We start from the raw sequence: 16,644 nt of genomic DNA, 5'->3' as shown, positions 1-16,644 counted from the left end.
TGTTTCAACCTTGATGGGTATCATCAGTGTGAGGTTCGTCTATACTTGCTTTGAAATATTTCTAGGCTGGGTAGGTTTACCATATACATTTTAAGTTATGGTGGGTGAAAAAGGCGACAGAAAACCTCCACCGTTAGCATATACAGACATACCCCGGTTTAAGGACACATTTTCTATAACCCCCGTGTCCGTGCGCTCGCTTCGCGAGTACGACACTTATTCTGCCCTACAGGCCGCCGTGGTAGTGACGCGCCGATTCCCCTCACCCAATAGGCAAGCGGCAGCTCGCGCATGCGCCTGTCAGCACGTCCTGAACAGCAATCCCGGCTCCCTACCTGTACCGGAGCATCGATAAGTGGGCAAAGGCAGTGCTTCACTTTAAGTACATTTTCGCTTTACATACATGCTCTGGACCCATTGTGTAGCCAATAAAGAATATCACTTGTGAGCACAGGTGCAGACCTGTCTGAGACACGTGAATGTATTGTATGTATAGTATACAACGTGTGTATATATATATACACACACACGGGTTTTATATGTAACTATCTTTGCATATCATTACTTGCACGTGCCTGCAGCTATTTCACTATATTCATACGGAGTGTTCCCCGCCGTCTCAGTCAGGGTGTGATGAGTCCTCCGAGCCACGGGTTCCCGCGCTCACTGCCCCGGCCACTCTATCCTCCTCTCTCTCTCATCTCTACACTCCAGCATCCAGGCCGCTCTGCCCGACGCTTCCTCGTCTCGCTGGTTTGGCTGTCCGCTTCCTGGATACGCTGGCTGAGGGAACCCGGAAGTACGCGGCTGGCAGGGGAGCCGCCGGTATAACGTGCGGAGAGGACACGTCATCTGCCCCCCTAACCGGGATTCCGGGGCAGTTATACCCCCAGGACACGTCATCTGTCCCTCTAACCCGGATTCAGGGGAAAGTTTTACCCCCAGGACACGTCATCTGCCCCTCTAACCCGGATTCAGGGGCAGTTATACCCATAGGACACGTTATCTGCCTCTCTAACTCTGATTCAGGGGCAGTTATACCCCCAGGACACGTCATCTGACCCGTTAACTCGGATTCGGGAGCAGTTTTACCACCAAGACACGTCATCTGACCCTTTAACTCGGATTCAGGGGGCAGTTTTACCCACAGGACACATCATCTTCGCCTATAACCAGGACTCAAGGGGCAAATAGATATCTATAGCCAATCAGCTGGCTCCCTATCCCACAAGGGAAAACTGAACGTGCCACCTGCCTCCTATCTTGGTGACCAGGGGCAGTTCTGCCACCATATTTGTTTGGACCAAATCTCCACACTCCTTATCTGTCCCTGTGGTGCCAGAGGTATATTTTCCTGCAGCTTCTGTGCCCAGCTCCCTCACCTGGGGCCAAATGAACCCCATATCCCAAGATCCCTTTCTTATCCTTCTGGTCCAGTCTTCAGGACCAACTTGTCTGGACCTATAAACTGCCCCTGTTTTCGCTTCTATCCAGGACTAAGAAGCGACGTGCCCCTGGATATGAGTGTGTCTGTGGTCTGGTTACCTGTGGATCGTTTTACACTGGTCCCTCCCCCCTTATAGCGTCCCCTTAGCATTCCCTCCTACCCATGTTCCATGCGCACCCCCTCCATCCCCACCCAAATCCTGACCTGCAACCAGCCTCCATTCTTCCCTGATCCTTTGTAATTTTGTGTAGTATTTTTATTCCTTCGTTAATTTGTCTCTCTTTGGATCATCGTGCTTTTTGCAAACCTATTTTATTAAAAATCTTTTTTTTTTTTTTTTTTTTTAAACCGTTTTTTTAAATCAGCAAAACCAACTTAATTTTTATACCTATTCCATATTTTTGTGACATTATTGGGATTTAAATAGGAATATATATATTATTCTCTGGCTCGATCTCGGCAGCAGAAAATATGGCGGCTTCTAACTGGGGACTGATCATGAACATAGTGAACAGCATTGTGGGAGTCAGTGTCCTGACCATGCCGTTTTGTTTCAAGCAGGTGGGTCCATGTGCCTGTTGTTCAGATTTTATTGTAACAAGCAACATGAATGTCGGAGTTAATGGGCCATCATTTAGTGCAGTGGATCTCCGCCCCACCAGCTAATCACAGTTTCACATATATTTATGGACTACTGTATTTCTAAAATCTGGGGTGTCCAGGAGAGAGGTATGACGCACACTGGTCTAGTGCTATTGCCTGGTGAAGCAGAGCTGACGTAATGTGGGATCACCCACTTCAGAGGCCAGATCCTAAACTACAAAGTCCATTCTGTGATGGCAACATATGACTACAGTATAGTTTCTCTCCGTCAGTCTGGCCCGCCGCTCTGACCTGTGATTTTTACTCTGTGCATGTGTTGATAGATAAGGTGGTTTGGCGTTGGTATTATGTAATTCTATGATAGGCTTGTGACCCGACGATCCCTGTTTCTTCCCATCTTGCAGTGCGGCATCGTCCTGGGCACTCTGCTACTCATGTTCTGCTGCTGGATGACCCACCAATCCTGCATGTTCCTGGTGAAATCGGCCAGTGTCAGCAAGCGCAGGACGTACGCCGGCCTCGGTGAGATCTCCTCTGTGGGCCACTCCAAATAACGCCGTCCGAGGCGAGGAATAAGTCCCGGTAGCTGTAGAGCAGACGTGGCAAACTCCAGTCTTCGGGCCATCAACAGGTCAGGTTTCCAGGATATCCCTGCTTCAGCACAGGTGGCTCAATCGAAGACCGCAAGTTCAGCGCAGGTGGCTCAATCAGTGGCTCAGTCTTCGATTAAGCCACCTGTGGTGAAGCAGGGATATCCTGAAAACCTGACCTGTTGGTGGTCCTTGGGCACTGGAGTTGGCCACTCCTGTTCTAGATCCTCAAGGCTATCAGTGCTTTATTCTGCCAGCTGACTCTACCCCCAAACCTTGTTCCTTTTCCCTGTCACAACCTCACATAACCTGCCCCGCCTGTGCTCTCAATCAGGCAGGTTTTTAGGCCAGTTTGTGCATCTCATGCTTTTTAATCTCTCAATCGTTCTGGGATTCGCCGCCCTGAATTCTTGCGCCGAGAAAGTCAGCACTGGAAATCCCACAATGCTTTCGGGTTCCAAATATAAACTAATAGGGTGACTCCAAAGGGGATTGCACAACCTCCGTCCGCCTCCGAAGTGGGTTAATAGCTGTGCCAGGTTCAGCAGAGGAAGGGGTGGGATGCTGTGTGTTACAGCAGTGGTGCAGTTGGGAAGCTGCGTGTGAGCTGAGCATTGGGGAGACGCTCCTTGGTAACACAATATGGGTTAGAAGGCAGGAGTCCCGGCCTCCTCCCTGTATCCCCCACGGGCCGGATCAGGACATGGCGTCCTGCCGCTGATAAACACCCCCACGGTTCCAAGCCCAGAGCGTGGGTATCCTGGCCGCTAGCCACGCCGGCCCCTGTTTATGGCAGGGAGAAGGTGAGGGGGAAGAGGCGCCGTGCCATCAAATTCCTGTTGCCAAAGGAACAAAACTCCTAACATCTGCAGGACGCGTGTGCAGGATGCAGGTCCCAGCTCACACGCCCTCTCCCCACCGCCCGGCTGTGTTAACCATTTCACCACTGGACACGCCTAGAGAGCAGAGCCGCAGTCTTGGTGATATAACGAATGGCGTTTGGAAATAAGACGCGTCCACGGGATTCATCCTTTTTACAGTTGTTTTAGTGCTAATATATTTGTGATACCCTTTAGTGGAACAAACGAATGTAATTCTAGTGTCCAGAGCTTTCAAAACCTAGATTTCTTCCCGTTTACCCAAGCTGCAACCAATCTCCAGTTCCCCAGAGCCAATGTGGCTACAAGCCGGTGAACTATTGTATACGGAAGGAAATACGTCTCCTCTGTACATTGATAATGACGCAGAGGAAGTCAAACCAAACCAAACCACACTGCGAGATCATTCTTCTGTTTTAATAAACACACTAACTTCTTCCTAACACCAATAAGTGGACATTGGATCTCCTTGTGTCCATTGGCTCTTCCCCACGGCATTTAATCCCGGGGGATCGCGTGAGGCCCCTGCGACGCTCCACTTACCTTGATTCAGCCGGCTGTGTGACGCGTCGCGGCGGCAAATGACGCCACGGGACCGTGTGACGTGACGTCACATGACCCGTCGTCATGGCAAAGCGGGGTCATGACCTCCGCACGCCGGGAAGCATGGTGGGGGCGTGAGCACCAGGGGATCAGGGAGAGGCGCAGCACGAATAGTTTGCGCACCCCTGTATTAACCTATTCATCCTATTGAGTAACAATCATTTCTAAGAAACTGCCCAATCTCCTATAGCAACACTCCTGGCGACACCTAAGGCCGTGATTATAGTAGCCGCGACGGCGCGCCTCGGAAAGAAATCGGTGTAAGTCAATGAGGGCGGCCGTAGTGCGTGCGAGCGCAGGCGCGATACTTGCGGCAGATTTTTCAAGCTACAAATCGTTTTGTGTTTTTTTTTTTTTGCGCGGCGGACGCGTCACGTGAGCGGTTCAGCCAATGAGGGCGGACCGGCCTGGTGACGCGCCTGCCACGCCTCCCCCGCCGCGCAAACACTGAGCACAAATCGCTCGAGCGACAGGCATGCGCTCCGTCGCGAGCGCGCGCCCACTATAAACGCGGCCGTGTGTTTTTTAAAATAGATTTCCGCTCCGGGGACCCCCTGCTTCCCGTGATACTCCTCTCCGTAAGGGGGCGCCAGTATCGCTGTGAGGTTTAAAGCTCCCGTGATTACGCGGGCCAATAGGAAGGCCGCAAGGGATGATGTCATGGCTTCCTATTGGCTTGCAGGATGTGGGATTTTTTAATCGCCATATTGATCGCCCAGCCGTGGCTCCTACCGGCAGCACCTTCGGAGGGAAGTATCTCGGGAGACGGGGGTCCCCTGAGCTGAAATAAAACGCGGTTCAGCTCCAGGACCCCCTGCTTCAAAAGTGCCGTGTTTAATGGACTCCCTGTAATGCCGCCACGAAACGTGGCCTCTCTGGGTTTGCTTCCACTGTCGCAGCCAAGCGGTTCAGGTTAAAGCAGCCACGCCCAAATTATTAAAGTATATATTTGACATACCTGAACCTGGGGGTGCTGAGGCGCTGATCCGTGCTATTTGCAGGTCCAAGATAAATACAGTTTTACGTACCGGTGATCTCTCATGAAATTAAACATGGCCGCCAGTGTCTACCAACAGGAAGCCGCAGCTATGACTTGGCGGCTTCCTATTGGCCAGTCGGACCCGCATGACTTGCAGTCATATTGGAGCGTTACACATTGGCTCCTAAAACGGTATATATCTCCGGGACAGGGGCGCTGAAAGTAACGCGGTTTAATTCCGGGGGGACCCCCTCTGGTTCCAGTTATATAAGGACCAATGGGAGCAGCCGTGTGCTGTAACGTGCACAGCTCCGGCATGGCTTCAGGCGTCAGTAAGTGGTCCTTTGCTAACCGTACCCCTTGCTCCATATCTCAGCGGCGGTGCTGCGGGACACAGTCCCATGAACTGTGGCACCGTTACTGTAGCAATCCCTGGGCACTGGATTCTGGGCGGTTTGCCCCCCGTGTTTCCCACATTTACTTCTGTACAGACTTTTCTTCTCTGTACATTACAAACAGAGGTAAAAGTCACAGAGGAAGGCGCCCTTTGCACCAGTCTTTTGGTGTCCCGTAACCCTTTCAGAGCTGGAGAGGGCAGCCGTGCAATGCTCAGAGGTTGTTATAGCAGAGGGCCTAATATCTCTCAAAGCCACTGATCAAATAGAAGCTTAAAGTAGCTCTACGGGTGAGTCCATAGTCAGCGCTTAGGCGCTGACCCGCGCTGACGCTTGTCAGTGAGCCCCTGCAGCCGCAATAAGAGCGGCTTTAGCAGGGGCTCGCGCACGCGTGCGGAGTCGTAGCTCTTAATTTTTTTTAGTTCGAGCGCTCACGGGAGCGCAGGGCCGGTCACGTGAGCGGTTCGCCCAATGAGGGCGAACCAGCTCAGTGATGTCACTGGCCCGCCCCCCGACACGCCCCCGGACGGCGCGCGAACTAAGGCCAGGGAAAGCACCCGCTTTCCCTCAGCCTCAGCGCACCTCTGCACGGGCTGTGTCACCATGGACTCAGCCTAACACCCATTATCCCACAGTAATACCCATCATTACTCAGGCTGAGGTAATACCTTAGCCCACAGTAATACCCGTCCTTACTCAGGCCACAGTAATACCCGTCCTTACTCAGGCCACAGTAATACCCGTCGTTACTCAGGCCACAATAATACCCGTCCTTACTTAGGCCACAGTAATACCCGTCCTTACTCAGGCCACAGTAATACCCGTCCTTACTCAGGCCACAGTAATACCCGTCGTTACTCAGGCCACAATAATACCCGTCCTTACTTAGGCCACAGTAATACCCGTCCTTACTCAGGCCACAGTAATACCCGTCCTTACTCGGGCCACAGTAATACCCGTCCTTACTCAGGCCTCAATAATACCCGTTTTTACTTAGGCCACAGTAATACCCGTCCTTACTCAGGCCACAGTAATACCCGTCCTTACTCGGGCCACAGTAATACCCGTCCTTACTCAGGTCTCAATAATACCCGTCCTTACTCAGGCCTCAATAATACCCGTCCTTACTTAGGCCACAGTAATAACCATCCTTACTCAGGCCACAGTAATACCCATCCTTACTCAGGTCACAGTAATACCCGTCCTTACTCGGCCCACCGTAATACCCGCCTTACTCGGCCCACAGTAATACCCATCCTTACTTAGGCCCACAGTAATACCCATCCTTACTTGGCCCACAGTAATACCCGTCCTTACGCGGCCCACAGTAATACCCGTCCTTACTCGGCCCACAGTAATACCCGTCCTTACTCGGCCCACAGTAATACCCGTCCTTACTCGGCCCACAGTAATACCCGTCCTTACTCGGCCCACAGTAATACCCGTCCTTACTCGGCCCACAGTAATACCCGTCCTTACTCGGCCCACAGTAATACCCGTCCTTACTCGGCCCACAGTAATACCCGTCCTTACTCGGCCCACAGTAATACCCGTCCTTACTCGGCCCACAGTAATACCCGTCCTTACTCGGCCCACAGTAATACCCGTCCTTACTCGGCCCACAGTAATACCCGTTCTTACTCGGCCCACAGTAATACCCGTTCTTACTCGGCCCACAGTAATACCCGTTCTTACTTTGCCCACAGTAATACCCGTCCTTACTGTGCCCACAGTAATACCCGTCCTTACTCGGCCCACAGTAATACCCGTCCTTACTCGGCCCACAGTAATACCCGTCCTTACTCGGCCCACAGTAATACCCGTTCTTACTCGGCCCACAGTAATACCCGTCCTTACTCGGCCCACAGTAATACCCGTCCTTACTCGGCCCACAGTAATACCCGTCCTTACTCGGCCCACAGTAATACCCGTTCTTACTCGGCCCACAGTAATACCCGTTCTTACTCGGCCCACAGTAATACCCGTCCTTACGCGGCCCACAGTAATACCTGTCCTTACTCGGCCCACAGTAATACCTGTCCTTACGCGGCCCACAGTAATACCCGTCGTTACTCAGGCCACAGTAATACCCGTCGTTACTCAGGCCACAGTAATACCCGTCCTTACGCGGCCCACAGTAATATCTGTCCTTACTCAGCCCACAGTAATACCCGTCATTACGCGGCCCACGGTAATACCCGTCCTTACTTAGGCCACAGTAATACCCGTCCTTACTCAGGCCACAGTAATACCCGTCCTTACTCAGGCCACAGTAATACCCGTCCTTACTCAGGCCACAGTAATACCCATCCTTACTCAGGCCACAGTAATACCCGTTCTTGGCCCCAGAAACCATTCCACAACTTGTATTTGCATTATATGTCTTGAAAGCTCATTCACTCATTAATTACATGCAGGTCTCTTATGTCGGCCCATTCACACATGTCCCACGCCCGTAAAACAATATATTCTATCTTGTTAGGTTTGAGTAGAGCGGTCGCGTATTGGAAAATATTGCAGTACAGGGCCTCAGCAGCTCTCGTCTGCAAAACAGGGCTGTGGCGTTAGCCCAGGCATCAGAGGCTCCGTCTCCGTAAGTTCTAGGAAGGCAGCTGTGCACATCCGAGTGTAAGACATTATACAGGCGATGGAACAAAGGGGCTTGTGGGAAGGCAGCAGGAGAAATCACATCAGCATTATAGGTGTCTCTGCAAATTTCAGGTTAATTAAGTTCGCAGAGACATCAGAAAACTCAGGAGGGGGTGCCGACGAGAACGGAGTGGGCTAATTAAAGGCCTGGGATGCTCTGTTTATTCCCGCGGTCCCCTGCTGTCACCTTGTCACACCCCGAGCCAATAATGTGCTAACACAATCCCCTCCTCTTCCCCTTCTCGTTAGCGTTCCACGCGTACGGAAAAGCAGGGAAAATGCTGGTGGAGACCAGGTAAATACACTATATGCGGCGAGAACGCCTTCTCTCTCTCTTTAATTAATCGGCTCACGGCGGTGACAATTTATTCTTGCAGCTGAGCCTGTGTTGCTGTCATAAGATAACAGGCTCTTTTTCAGTTCGTTTCACGCTGTTTTCCTAAACCGCGCTGCAGCGGGAGGCGCGAGAGGGGAAATGGAGTCTCGCCCGTGTGGCTGACTCCGCCTGCACTCTTGCAGTATGCGCGTGTCCCGCGTGGCTGACTCCGCCTGCTCTCTTGCAGCATGCACGTGTCCCGTGTGGCTGACTCCGCCTGCTCTCTTGCAGTATGCGCATGTCCCGCGTGGCTAACTCCGCCTGCTCTCTTGCAGCTTGCACGTGTCCGCGTGGCTGACTCCGCCTGCTCACTTGCAGTATGCGCGTGGCTGACACCGCCTGCTCTCTTGCAGTATGCGCATGTCCCGCGTGGCTAACTCCGCCTGCTCTCTTGCAGCTTGCACGTGTCCGCGTGGCTGACTCCACCTGCTCACTTGCAGTATGAGCGTGGCTGAGTCCGCCTGCTCTCTTGCAGTATGTGCGTGTCCCGCGTGGCTGACTCCACCTGCTCACTTGCAGTATGCGCGTGTCCCGCGTGGCTGACTCCGCCTGCTCTCTTGCAGTATGCGCGTGGCTGACTCCGCCTGCTCTCTTGCAGTATGTGCGTGTCCTGCGTGGCTGACTTCGCCTGCTCTCTTGCTGTATGTCGCATGTCCTGCGTGGCTGACTCCGCCTGCTCTCTTGCAGTATGCGCGTGTCCTGCGTGGCTGACTTCGCTTGCTCTCTTGCAGTATGCGCGTGTCCCGCGTGGCTGACTCCACCTGCTCTCTTGCAGTATGCTTGTGTCCTGCGTGGCTGACTCCGCCTGCTCTCTTGCAGTATGAGTGTGGCTGACTCCACCTGCTCACTTACAGTATGTGCGTGTCCTGCGTGGCTGACTCCACCTGCTCACTTGCAGTATGTGCGTGTCCCGCGTGGCTGACTCCACCTGCTCACTTACAGTATGTGCCTGTCCCACGTGGCTGACACCGCCTGCTCTCTTGCAGTATGCGCCTGTCCCACATGGCTGACTCCGCCTGCTCTCTTGCAGTATGCGCGTGGCTGACACCGCCTGCTCTCTTGCAGTATGCGCATGTCCTGCGTGGCTGACTCCACCTGCTCTCTTGCAGTATGCGCCTGTCCCGCGTGGCTGACTCCGCCTGCTCTCTTGCAGTATGAGCGTGGCTGACTCTGCCTGCTCTCTTGCAGTATGCGCATGTCCTGCGTGGCTGACTCCATATGCTCTCTTGCAGTATGCGCCTGTCCCACGTGGCTGACACAGCCTGCTCTCTTGCTGTATGCGCCTGTCCCACGTGGCTGACTCCGCCTGCTCTCTTGCACTATGCGCATGTCCTGCGTGGCTGACTCCGTCTGCTCTCTTTCAGTATGTGCGTGTCCTGCGTGGCTGACTCCGCCTGCTCTCTTGCAGTATGCGCATGTCTCGCGTGGCTGACTCTGCCTGCTCTCTTGCAGTATGTGCGTGTCCTGCGTGACTGACTCTGCTTCCTCTCTTGCAGTATGATCGGGCTAATGCTGGGGACCTGTATCGCATTCTACGTGGTCATCGGTGACCTGGGCTCGTCCTTCTTTGCCCGCCTGCTCGGGATGCAGGTAAAAGCCAAAAGCAGCTTAAATGAGACCGTGAGGTTGGCAGAGAGCAAAGTCGCCATCTTTGCTGATAATACTAAATTGTGTAAGGTAATAGAATCAGAGCAGGATGTAATTTCTCTCCAGAAGGACTTGGAGAGACTGGAAACGTGGGCAGGTAAATGGCAGATGAGGTTTAATACAGATAAATCTAAGGTTATGCATTTGGGAAGCAAGAATAAAAAGGCGAATTACAAATTAAATGGGGATAAATTGGGGGAATCCTTGATGGAGAAGGATTTAGGAGTGCTTGTAGACAGCAGGCTTAGCAATAGTGCCCAAAGTCATGCAGTAGCTGCAAAGGCAAACAAGATCTTATCTTGCCTCAAACGGGCAATGGATGGAAGGGAAGTAAACATAATTATGCCCCTTTACAAAGCATTAGTAAGACCACACCTTGAATATGGAGTACAATTTTGGGCACCAATCCTAAGAAAAGACATTATGGAACTAGAGAGAGTGCAGAGAAGAGCCACCAAATTAATAAAGGGGATGGACATTCTAAGTTATGAGGAGAGACTAGCTAAGTTAGATTTATTTACATTAGAAAAGAGGCGTCTAAGCGGGGATATGATAACTATATACAAATATATTCGGGGACAATACAAGGAGCTTTCAAAAGAACTATTCATCCCACGGGCAGTACAAAGGACTCGGGGCCATCCCTTAAGGTTGGAGGAAAGGAGATTTCACCAGCAACAAAGGAAAGGGTTCTTTACAGTAAGGGCAGTTACACTGTGGGATTCATTACCCATGGGGACTGTGATGGCAGATACAATAGATTTGTTCAAAAAAAGGTTGGACATCTTTTTAGAAAGGAAAGGTATACAGGGATATACCAAATAAGTAAACATGGGAAGGATGTTGATCCAGGGAATAAGGAAGGAATTCATATTTCTTTTTATTAGAGATCATTGGATGTTATGTCACTGGGTTTCTTGTTTGCCTTCCTCTGGATCAATATACTGTACTGTAAGCACAAATATAGGATCAAGTGTCTGTCATCTAAATTTAGCATAGGTAGAACTTGATGGATGTATGTCTTTTTTCAACCTCATCTACTATGTAACTATATAATTATATGTACCTATGTATCAGGGGATCACGTTCTAACTTCCTTTTAGTGATACAATGACACGACTGCCCACCCTTCCCTTACTGTGTCAGGGAATTTGAGATCTTGCTATTCCGGCTCCTTAGATTTACATCGCTATGTAATTGCCAGAGCTGTCATCCATGTGCTGACCTCACCCGTGTCTCCTTTCCCCTCCCTGTTTTAGGGTAACACCCTCACCCCTCCCACCCTGCGTAATAACGCCGTGCAGCGCCGTGTGCAAACATCACCTTGCGATGCCGCTATCACGGGTCGACTGGCGGCGGTGTGCATTTGTATCCGTCCAGTCTTCTCGTTATACTGGTGAACTTCGCACTGCGTTCTGCGTGACGTGTGACCCGGGGCGGGGGCATCAGAACATGTTCTGAGAGCGGCAGACACGAAGCCAGATTAATGTGTGAATAAGGAACATATTCTCTGAGAAGGCAATGGGACGGTCCTCTCTACCAAAAATAAACAGGCTGCCCTATAAAGCTATACCAAGTATAACACACGCTTGTAACGAGAGATCGTTGAAACAGCTTCTTACCCCTGCACTGCACCCTGTATTACCCGGCATTATTCACACGGGTCTGGGTGTATGTATATCTTTATTTATATACAGTGTACTCTGCGCTTTACAAAGACAACACAGCACAGGGAATTATAATACAATAAGCGCAACAAAGACAGACAATAGGAAAGGAAATCCCTGCCCCGGAGAGCTTACACTCTAAGTGGGATGTTGGGAGAGTTAGAGGGTGAGGGGGGAGGGTCTCTTGTTTGCTTTTCGGAGAGCCAGCGGGATTGGGGTGATGTTGTCCCTGTTGACCTGCAGGTGAGTGAGGGTTTCCGCGTGTTCCTGCTGTTTGCTGTGTCGCTGTGCATCGTGCTCCCGCTCAGCCTGCAGCGCAACATGATGGCGTCCATCCAGTCCTTCAGCGCCATGGCGCTGATCTTTTACACCGTCTTCATGTTCGTGGTGAGTGGGGGGGGGGGAGCAGGAGGCCGGGGGAGGGGGCGGCAGAGATAGAAACAGGAGGTGTGTGAAGGGCGGGGGGTCCCAGCGAAGGAGGGGCTGTGCATTGGGTGGGAGAGGGGAAGCGATGGGTTCAGAAATAGACATTTACCTGAACAGGCCTTTAGCTGCACACAGGTTTAGCACCGTTCAGTAAGTCGGGCCCGAGATCTGCTGTACTAAAACAATTATTGCCCTGTGTGAACAATTACTGAGTCTGGGGGGAGACTGACACAGGAAACAGAACAATACAATCTTCATCAACCCCCCACCCCCAACTTATCACAACCCCCCCCACCCCCAACTTATCACAACCCCCCAACTTAAAACAACCCCCCCAAATAATCACAACCCCTCCACCCCCAACTTATCACAACCCCCCCCACCGCCAACTTATCACAACCCCTCCCACCCCCAACTTATCACAACCCCCCCCACCCCCAACTTATCACAACCCCCCAATTTAACACAACCCCCCCCACCCCCAACTTAACACAACCCCCCAACTTAAAACAACCCCCCCAAATAATCACAACCCCTCCACCCCCAACTTATCACAACCCCCCCCACCGCCAACTTATCACAACCCCCCCCACCCCCAACTTATCACAACCCCCCCCACCCCCAACTAATCACAAATCCCCTTTCCAAGTAATCTGGGGGAAGGTTGCGCGCAGCAGCAGCAGCTCGGGGGAAGGTTCCGCGCGCAGCAGCAGCAGCTCGGGGGAAGGTTCCGCGCGCAGCAGCAGCAGCTCGGGGGAAGGTTCCGCGCGCAGCAGCAGCAGCTCGGGGGAAGGTTCCGCGCGCAGCAGCAGCTCGGGGGAAGGTTCCGCGCGCAGCAGCAGCAGCAGCTCGGGGGAAGGTTCCGTGTGCGCAGCAGCTCGGGGGAAGGTTCCGCGCACGCAGCAGCAGCTCGGGGGAAGGTTCCGCGCGCAGCAGCAGTAGTTCGGGGGAAGGTTCCGCGCGCAGCAGCAGTAGTTCGGGGGAAGGTTCCGCGCGCAGCAGCAGCAGTTCAGGGGAAGGTTCCGCGCGCGCAGCAGCTGCAGCTCGGGGGAAGGTTCCGCGCGCAGCAGCTGCAGCTCGGGGGAAGGTTCCGCGCGCAGCAGCTGCAGCTCGGGGGAAGGTTCCGCGCGCAGCAGCAGCAGCAGCTCGGGGGAAGGTTCCGCGCGCAGCAGCAGCAGCAGCTCGGGGGAAGGTTCCGCGCGCAGCAGCTCGGGGGAAGGTTCCGCGCGCAGCAGCAGCTCGGGGGAAGGTTCCGCGCGCGCAGCAGCAGCTCGGGGGAAGGTTCCGCGCGCAGCAGCAGCTCGGGGGAAGGTTCCGCGCGCAGCAGCAGCAGCAGCTCGGGGGAAGGTTCCGCGCAGCAGCAGCTCGGGGGAAGGTTCCGCGCGCAGCAGCAGCAGCAGCTCGGGGGAAGGTTCCGCTCGCAGCAGCAGCAGCTCGGGGGAAGGTTCCGCTCGCAGCAGCAGCAGCTCGGGGGAAGGTTCCGCTCGCAGCAGCAGCAGCTCGGGGGAAGGTTCCGCGCGCAGCAGCAGCTCGGGGGAAGGTTCCGCGCGCAGCAGCAGCTCGGGGGAAGTTTCCGCGCGCAGCAGCAGCTCGGGGGAAGTTTCCGCGCGCAGCAGCAGCTCGGGGGAAGGTTCCGCGCGCAGCAGCAGCTCGGGGGAAGGTTCCGCGGAAGGAAACGCTCAGGTGAGCTGTGCTTGGCAAGTGGTGACAATGCTGGGATGGAGCGCCCTCTTCCTGTACATGGTTCCAGGGCAGGCGGCTCAGAAAGTGGCGTGCTGCCCTGCCCCCCCCCCCCCCCCGTGGCAGCGACGTGGTTAACCACGGCACCACTTTTGCCTGAACGTCCGGCACCGAGCTGGGTCCAATTTTTATTTTGGACCGAAATGAAATGTAGAAACCGGCGTATTGTATAAGGAAACGGGAAAGGACGGCGGGAGGGGGGCTGCAGAGGAGAATAATCTGCTGTTTAAGAGTCTTTCCATGTAAAAGTAACGCCTGTTCATTCACATTTCCCCATTGGATTTGGATTATACACTTAAATTGACCATTAATTACTTTTTACTGTAAATATATATATATATTCATGTCTGAACTTTCAAAGCAGGACGTCGCTGCAGACAGAGGGAGACGTCTGTTTTCAGACACGGACTGTTTAAAGCGCACGCCGGTATTGTGCCATTTGTCACAGCATTGCTCCCAGCATCCTCTCCTAAACCGGGGCCCGCTCACGCTTCGAATGAGGGGCGGAGTCTGGGGGGCCCACTCACGCTTCGCCTGGGGGCAGGGTCTGGGGGGCCCACTCGCACTTCGCCTGGGGGCAGGGTCTGGGGGGCCCACTCGCACTTCGCCTGGGGGCAGGGTCTGGGGGGCCCACTCGCACTTCGCCTGGGGGGTGGGGTCTAGGAGGCCAACTCACGTTTCGCCCAGGGGGCGGGGTCTGGGGGAACATTTGCGCTTCGCCTGGGGGGCGGGGTCTAGGAGGCCCACTCACGCTTCGCCTGGGGGGCCCACTCGCGCTTCGCCCCCGGGGCGGGGTCTGGGGGAACACTCGGGCTTCGCCTGGGGGCCCACTCACGCTTCGGCTGGGGGCAGGGTCTGGGGGGCCCAATCGTGCTTCGCCCAGGGGGCGGGATTAGGGGGGCCCACTCGCGCTTTGCCCAGGGGGTGGGGTCTGGGGGAACACTCGCGCTTTGCCTGGGGGTCGTGATCTGGGGGGCCCACTCACGCTTCGCCTGGGGGGCCCACTCGCGCTTCGCCCCCGGGGCGGGGTCTGGGGGAACACTCGTGCTTCGCCTGGGGGCCCACTCACGCTTCGGCTGGGGGCAGGGTCTGGGGGGCTGAATCGTGCTTCGCCCAGGGGGCGGGATTAGGGGGGCCCACTCGCGCTTTGCCCAGGGGGTGGGGTCTGGGGGAACATTTGCGCTTCGCCTGGGGGGCGGGGTCTAGGAGGCCCACTCACGCTTCGCCTGGGGGGCCCACTCGCGCTTCGCCCCCGGGGCGGGGTCTGGGGGAACACTCGGGCTTCGCCTGGGGGCCCACTCACGCTTCGGCTGGGGGCAGGGTCTGGGGGGCCCAATCGTGCTTCGCCCAGGGGGCGGGATTAGGGGGGCCCACTCGCGCTTTGCCCAGGGGGTGGGGTCTGGGGGAACACTCGCGCTTTGCCTGGGGGTCGTGATCTGGGGGGCCCACTCACGCTTCGCCTGGGGGGCCCACTCGCGCTTCGCCCCCGGGGCGGGGTCTGGGGGAACACTCGTGCTTCGCCTGGGGGCCCACTCACGCTTCGGCTGGGGGCAGGGTCTGGGGGGCTGAATCGTGCTTCGCCCAGGGGGCGGGATTAGGGGGGCCCACTCGTGCTTTGCCCAGGGGGTGGGGTCTGGGGGAACACTCGCGCTTTGCCTGGGGGTCGTGGTCTGGGAGGCCCACTCACACTTCGCCTGGGGGGCCCACTCGCGCTTCGCCCCCGGGGCGGGGTCTGGGGGAACACTCGTGCTTCGCCTGGGGGCCCACTCACGCTTCGGCTGGGGGCAGGGTCTGGGGGGCTGAATCGTGCTTCGCCCAGGGGGCGGGATTAGGGGGGCCCACTCGTGTTTTGCCCAGGGGGTGGGGTCTGGGGGAACACTCGCGCTTTGCCTGGGGGTCGTGGTCTGGGAGGCCCACTCACACTTCGCCTGGGGGCCCACTCGCGCTTCGCCCATGGGGCGGGGCCTAGGGGACACTCGTGCTTCGGCTGGGGGCAGGGTCTGGGCGGCCCACTCGTGCTTCGCCCAGGGGGTGGGATTAGGGGGGCCCACTCGCGCTTCACCCGGGGGGGCGGGGTCAGAGGGCCCACTTGCGCTTCGCCCGGGGGGCGGGGGCTGGGGGGCCAACTAGAGTCCTGACTCCTCTTGCCCCTTTCTCTTTGCACGCAGATCGTGCTGTCCTCCTTCAAACATGGCCTCTTCAGCGGGCAGTGGATGAAGCAGGTCAGTTTCGCCCGCTGGGAGGGGATCTTCCGCTGCATACCTATCTTCGGCATGTCGTTTGCCTGCCAGTCGTAAGTACGCGCCCCTTCTTCTACCGGGTGTGGGGTTCGAGGGGGCGGGGGGCCCTCCCGGCAGACTCTGCCTGTAAATACTTCTCTTAACCCATTGCTGCCAGAGAGATCAGCACGTCCCCCTGACCGCAGAGGGTCACAGGAAGTAGTATATTTAATAGCGTTGCAGGTTTGCTGTATCACTTGTGTGCACATGATCAGACCCCGCGGGAATCTATATACCTTTAGTATACACAGCGCCGCTCGCACGGAATCCGGTAGAGGGGTATAACCCTGCAGTTCTCATCTCCCTCCCCTGGGCTTCCTGTTCTGAAATTGCCACTGACCCCTCTGTTACCGGCCTGACACTGA

The 16,644-nt window shown here is 55.2% G+C and overlaps 1 protein-coding gene across 1 annotated transcript in view; it reads left to right on the top strand.

Moving 5' to 3' along the window:
• Window positions 1–753: 753 nt before the first annotated feature.
• The window catches only part of SLC38A10 (solute carrier family 38 member 10), a 63,964-nt gene continuing 48,073 nt past the window's right edge, over window positions 754–16,644 (top strand). Inside the window, 6 exon segments of the mRNA XM_075579812.1 lie at window positions 754–2,008; window positions 2,455–2,572; window positions 8,394–8,439; window positions 10,017–10,110; window positions 12,078–12,221; window positions 16,169–16,294. Of these exon segments, the coding sequence (XP_075435927.1) occupies window positions 1,919–2,008; window positions 2,455–2,572; window positions 8,394–8,439; window positions 10,017–10,110; window positions 12,078–12,221; window positions 16,169–16,294 (618 nt within the window). The 5' untranslated portion in view covers window positions 754–1,918.

The sequence above is a fragment of the Ascaphus truei genome, chromosome 22, assembly GCF_040206685.1.
Source record: "Ascaphus truei isolate aAscTru1 chromosome 22, aAscTru1.hap1, whole genome shotgun sequence".
Classification (NCBI taxonomy): domain Eukaryota; kingdom Metazoa; phylum Chordata; class Amphibia; order Anura; family Ascaphidae; genus Ascaphus; species Ascaphus truei.
The sequence above is the reverse complement of the archived record's forward strand: the minus strand, read 5'-3'. Positions and strand labels throughout refer to the sequence as shown.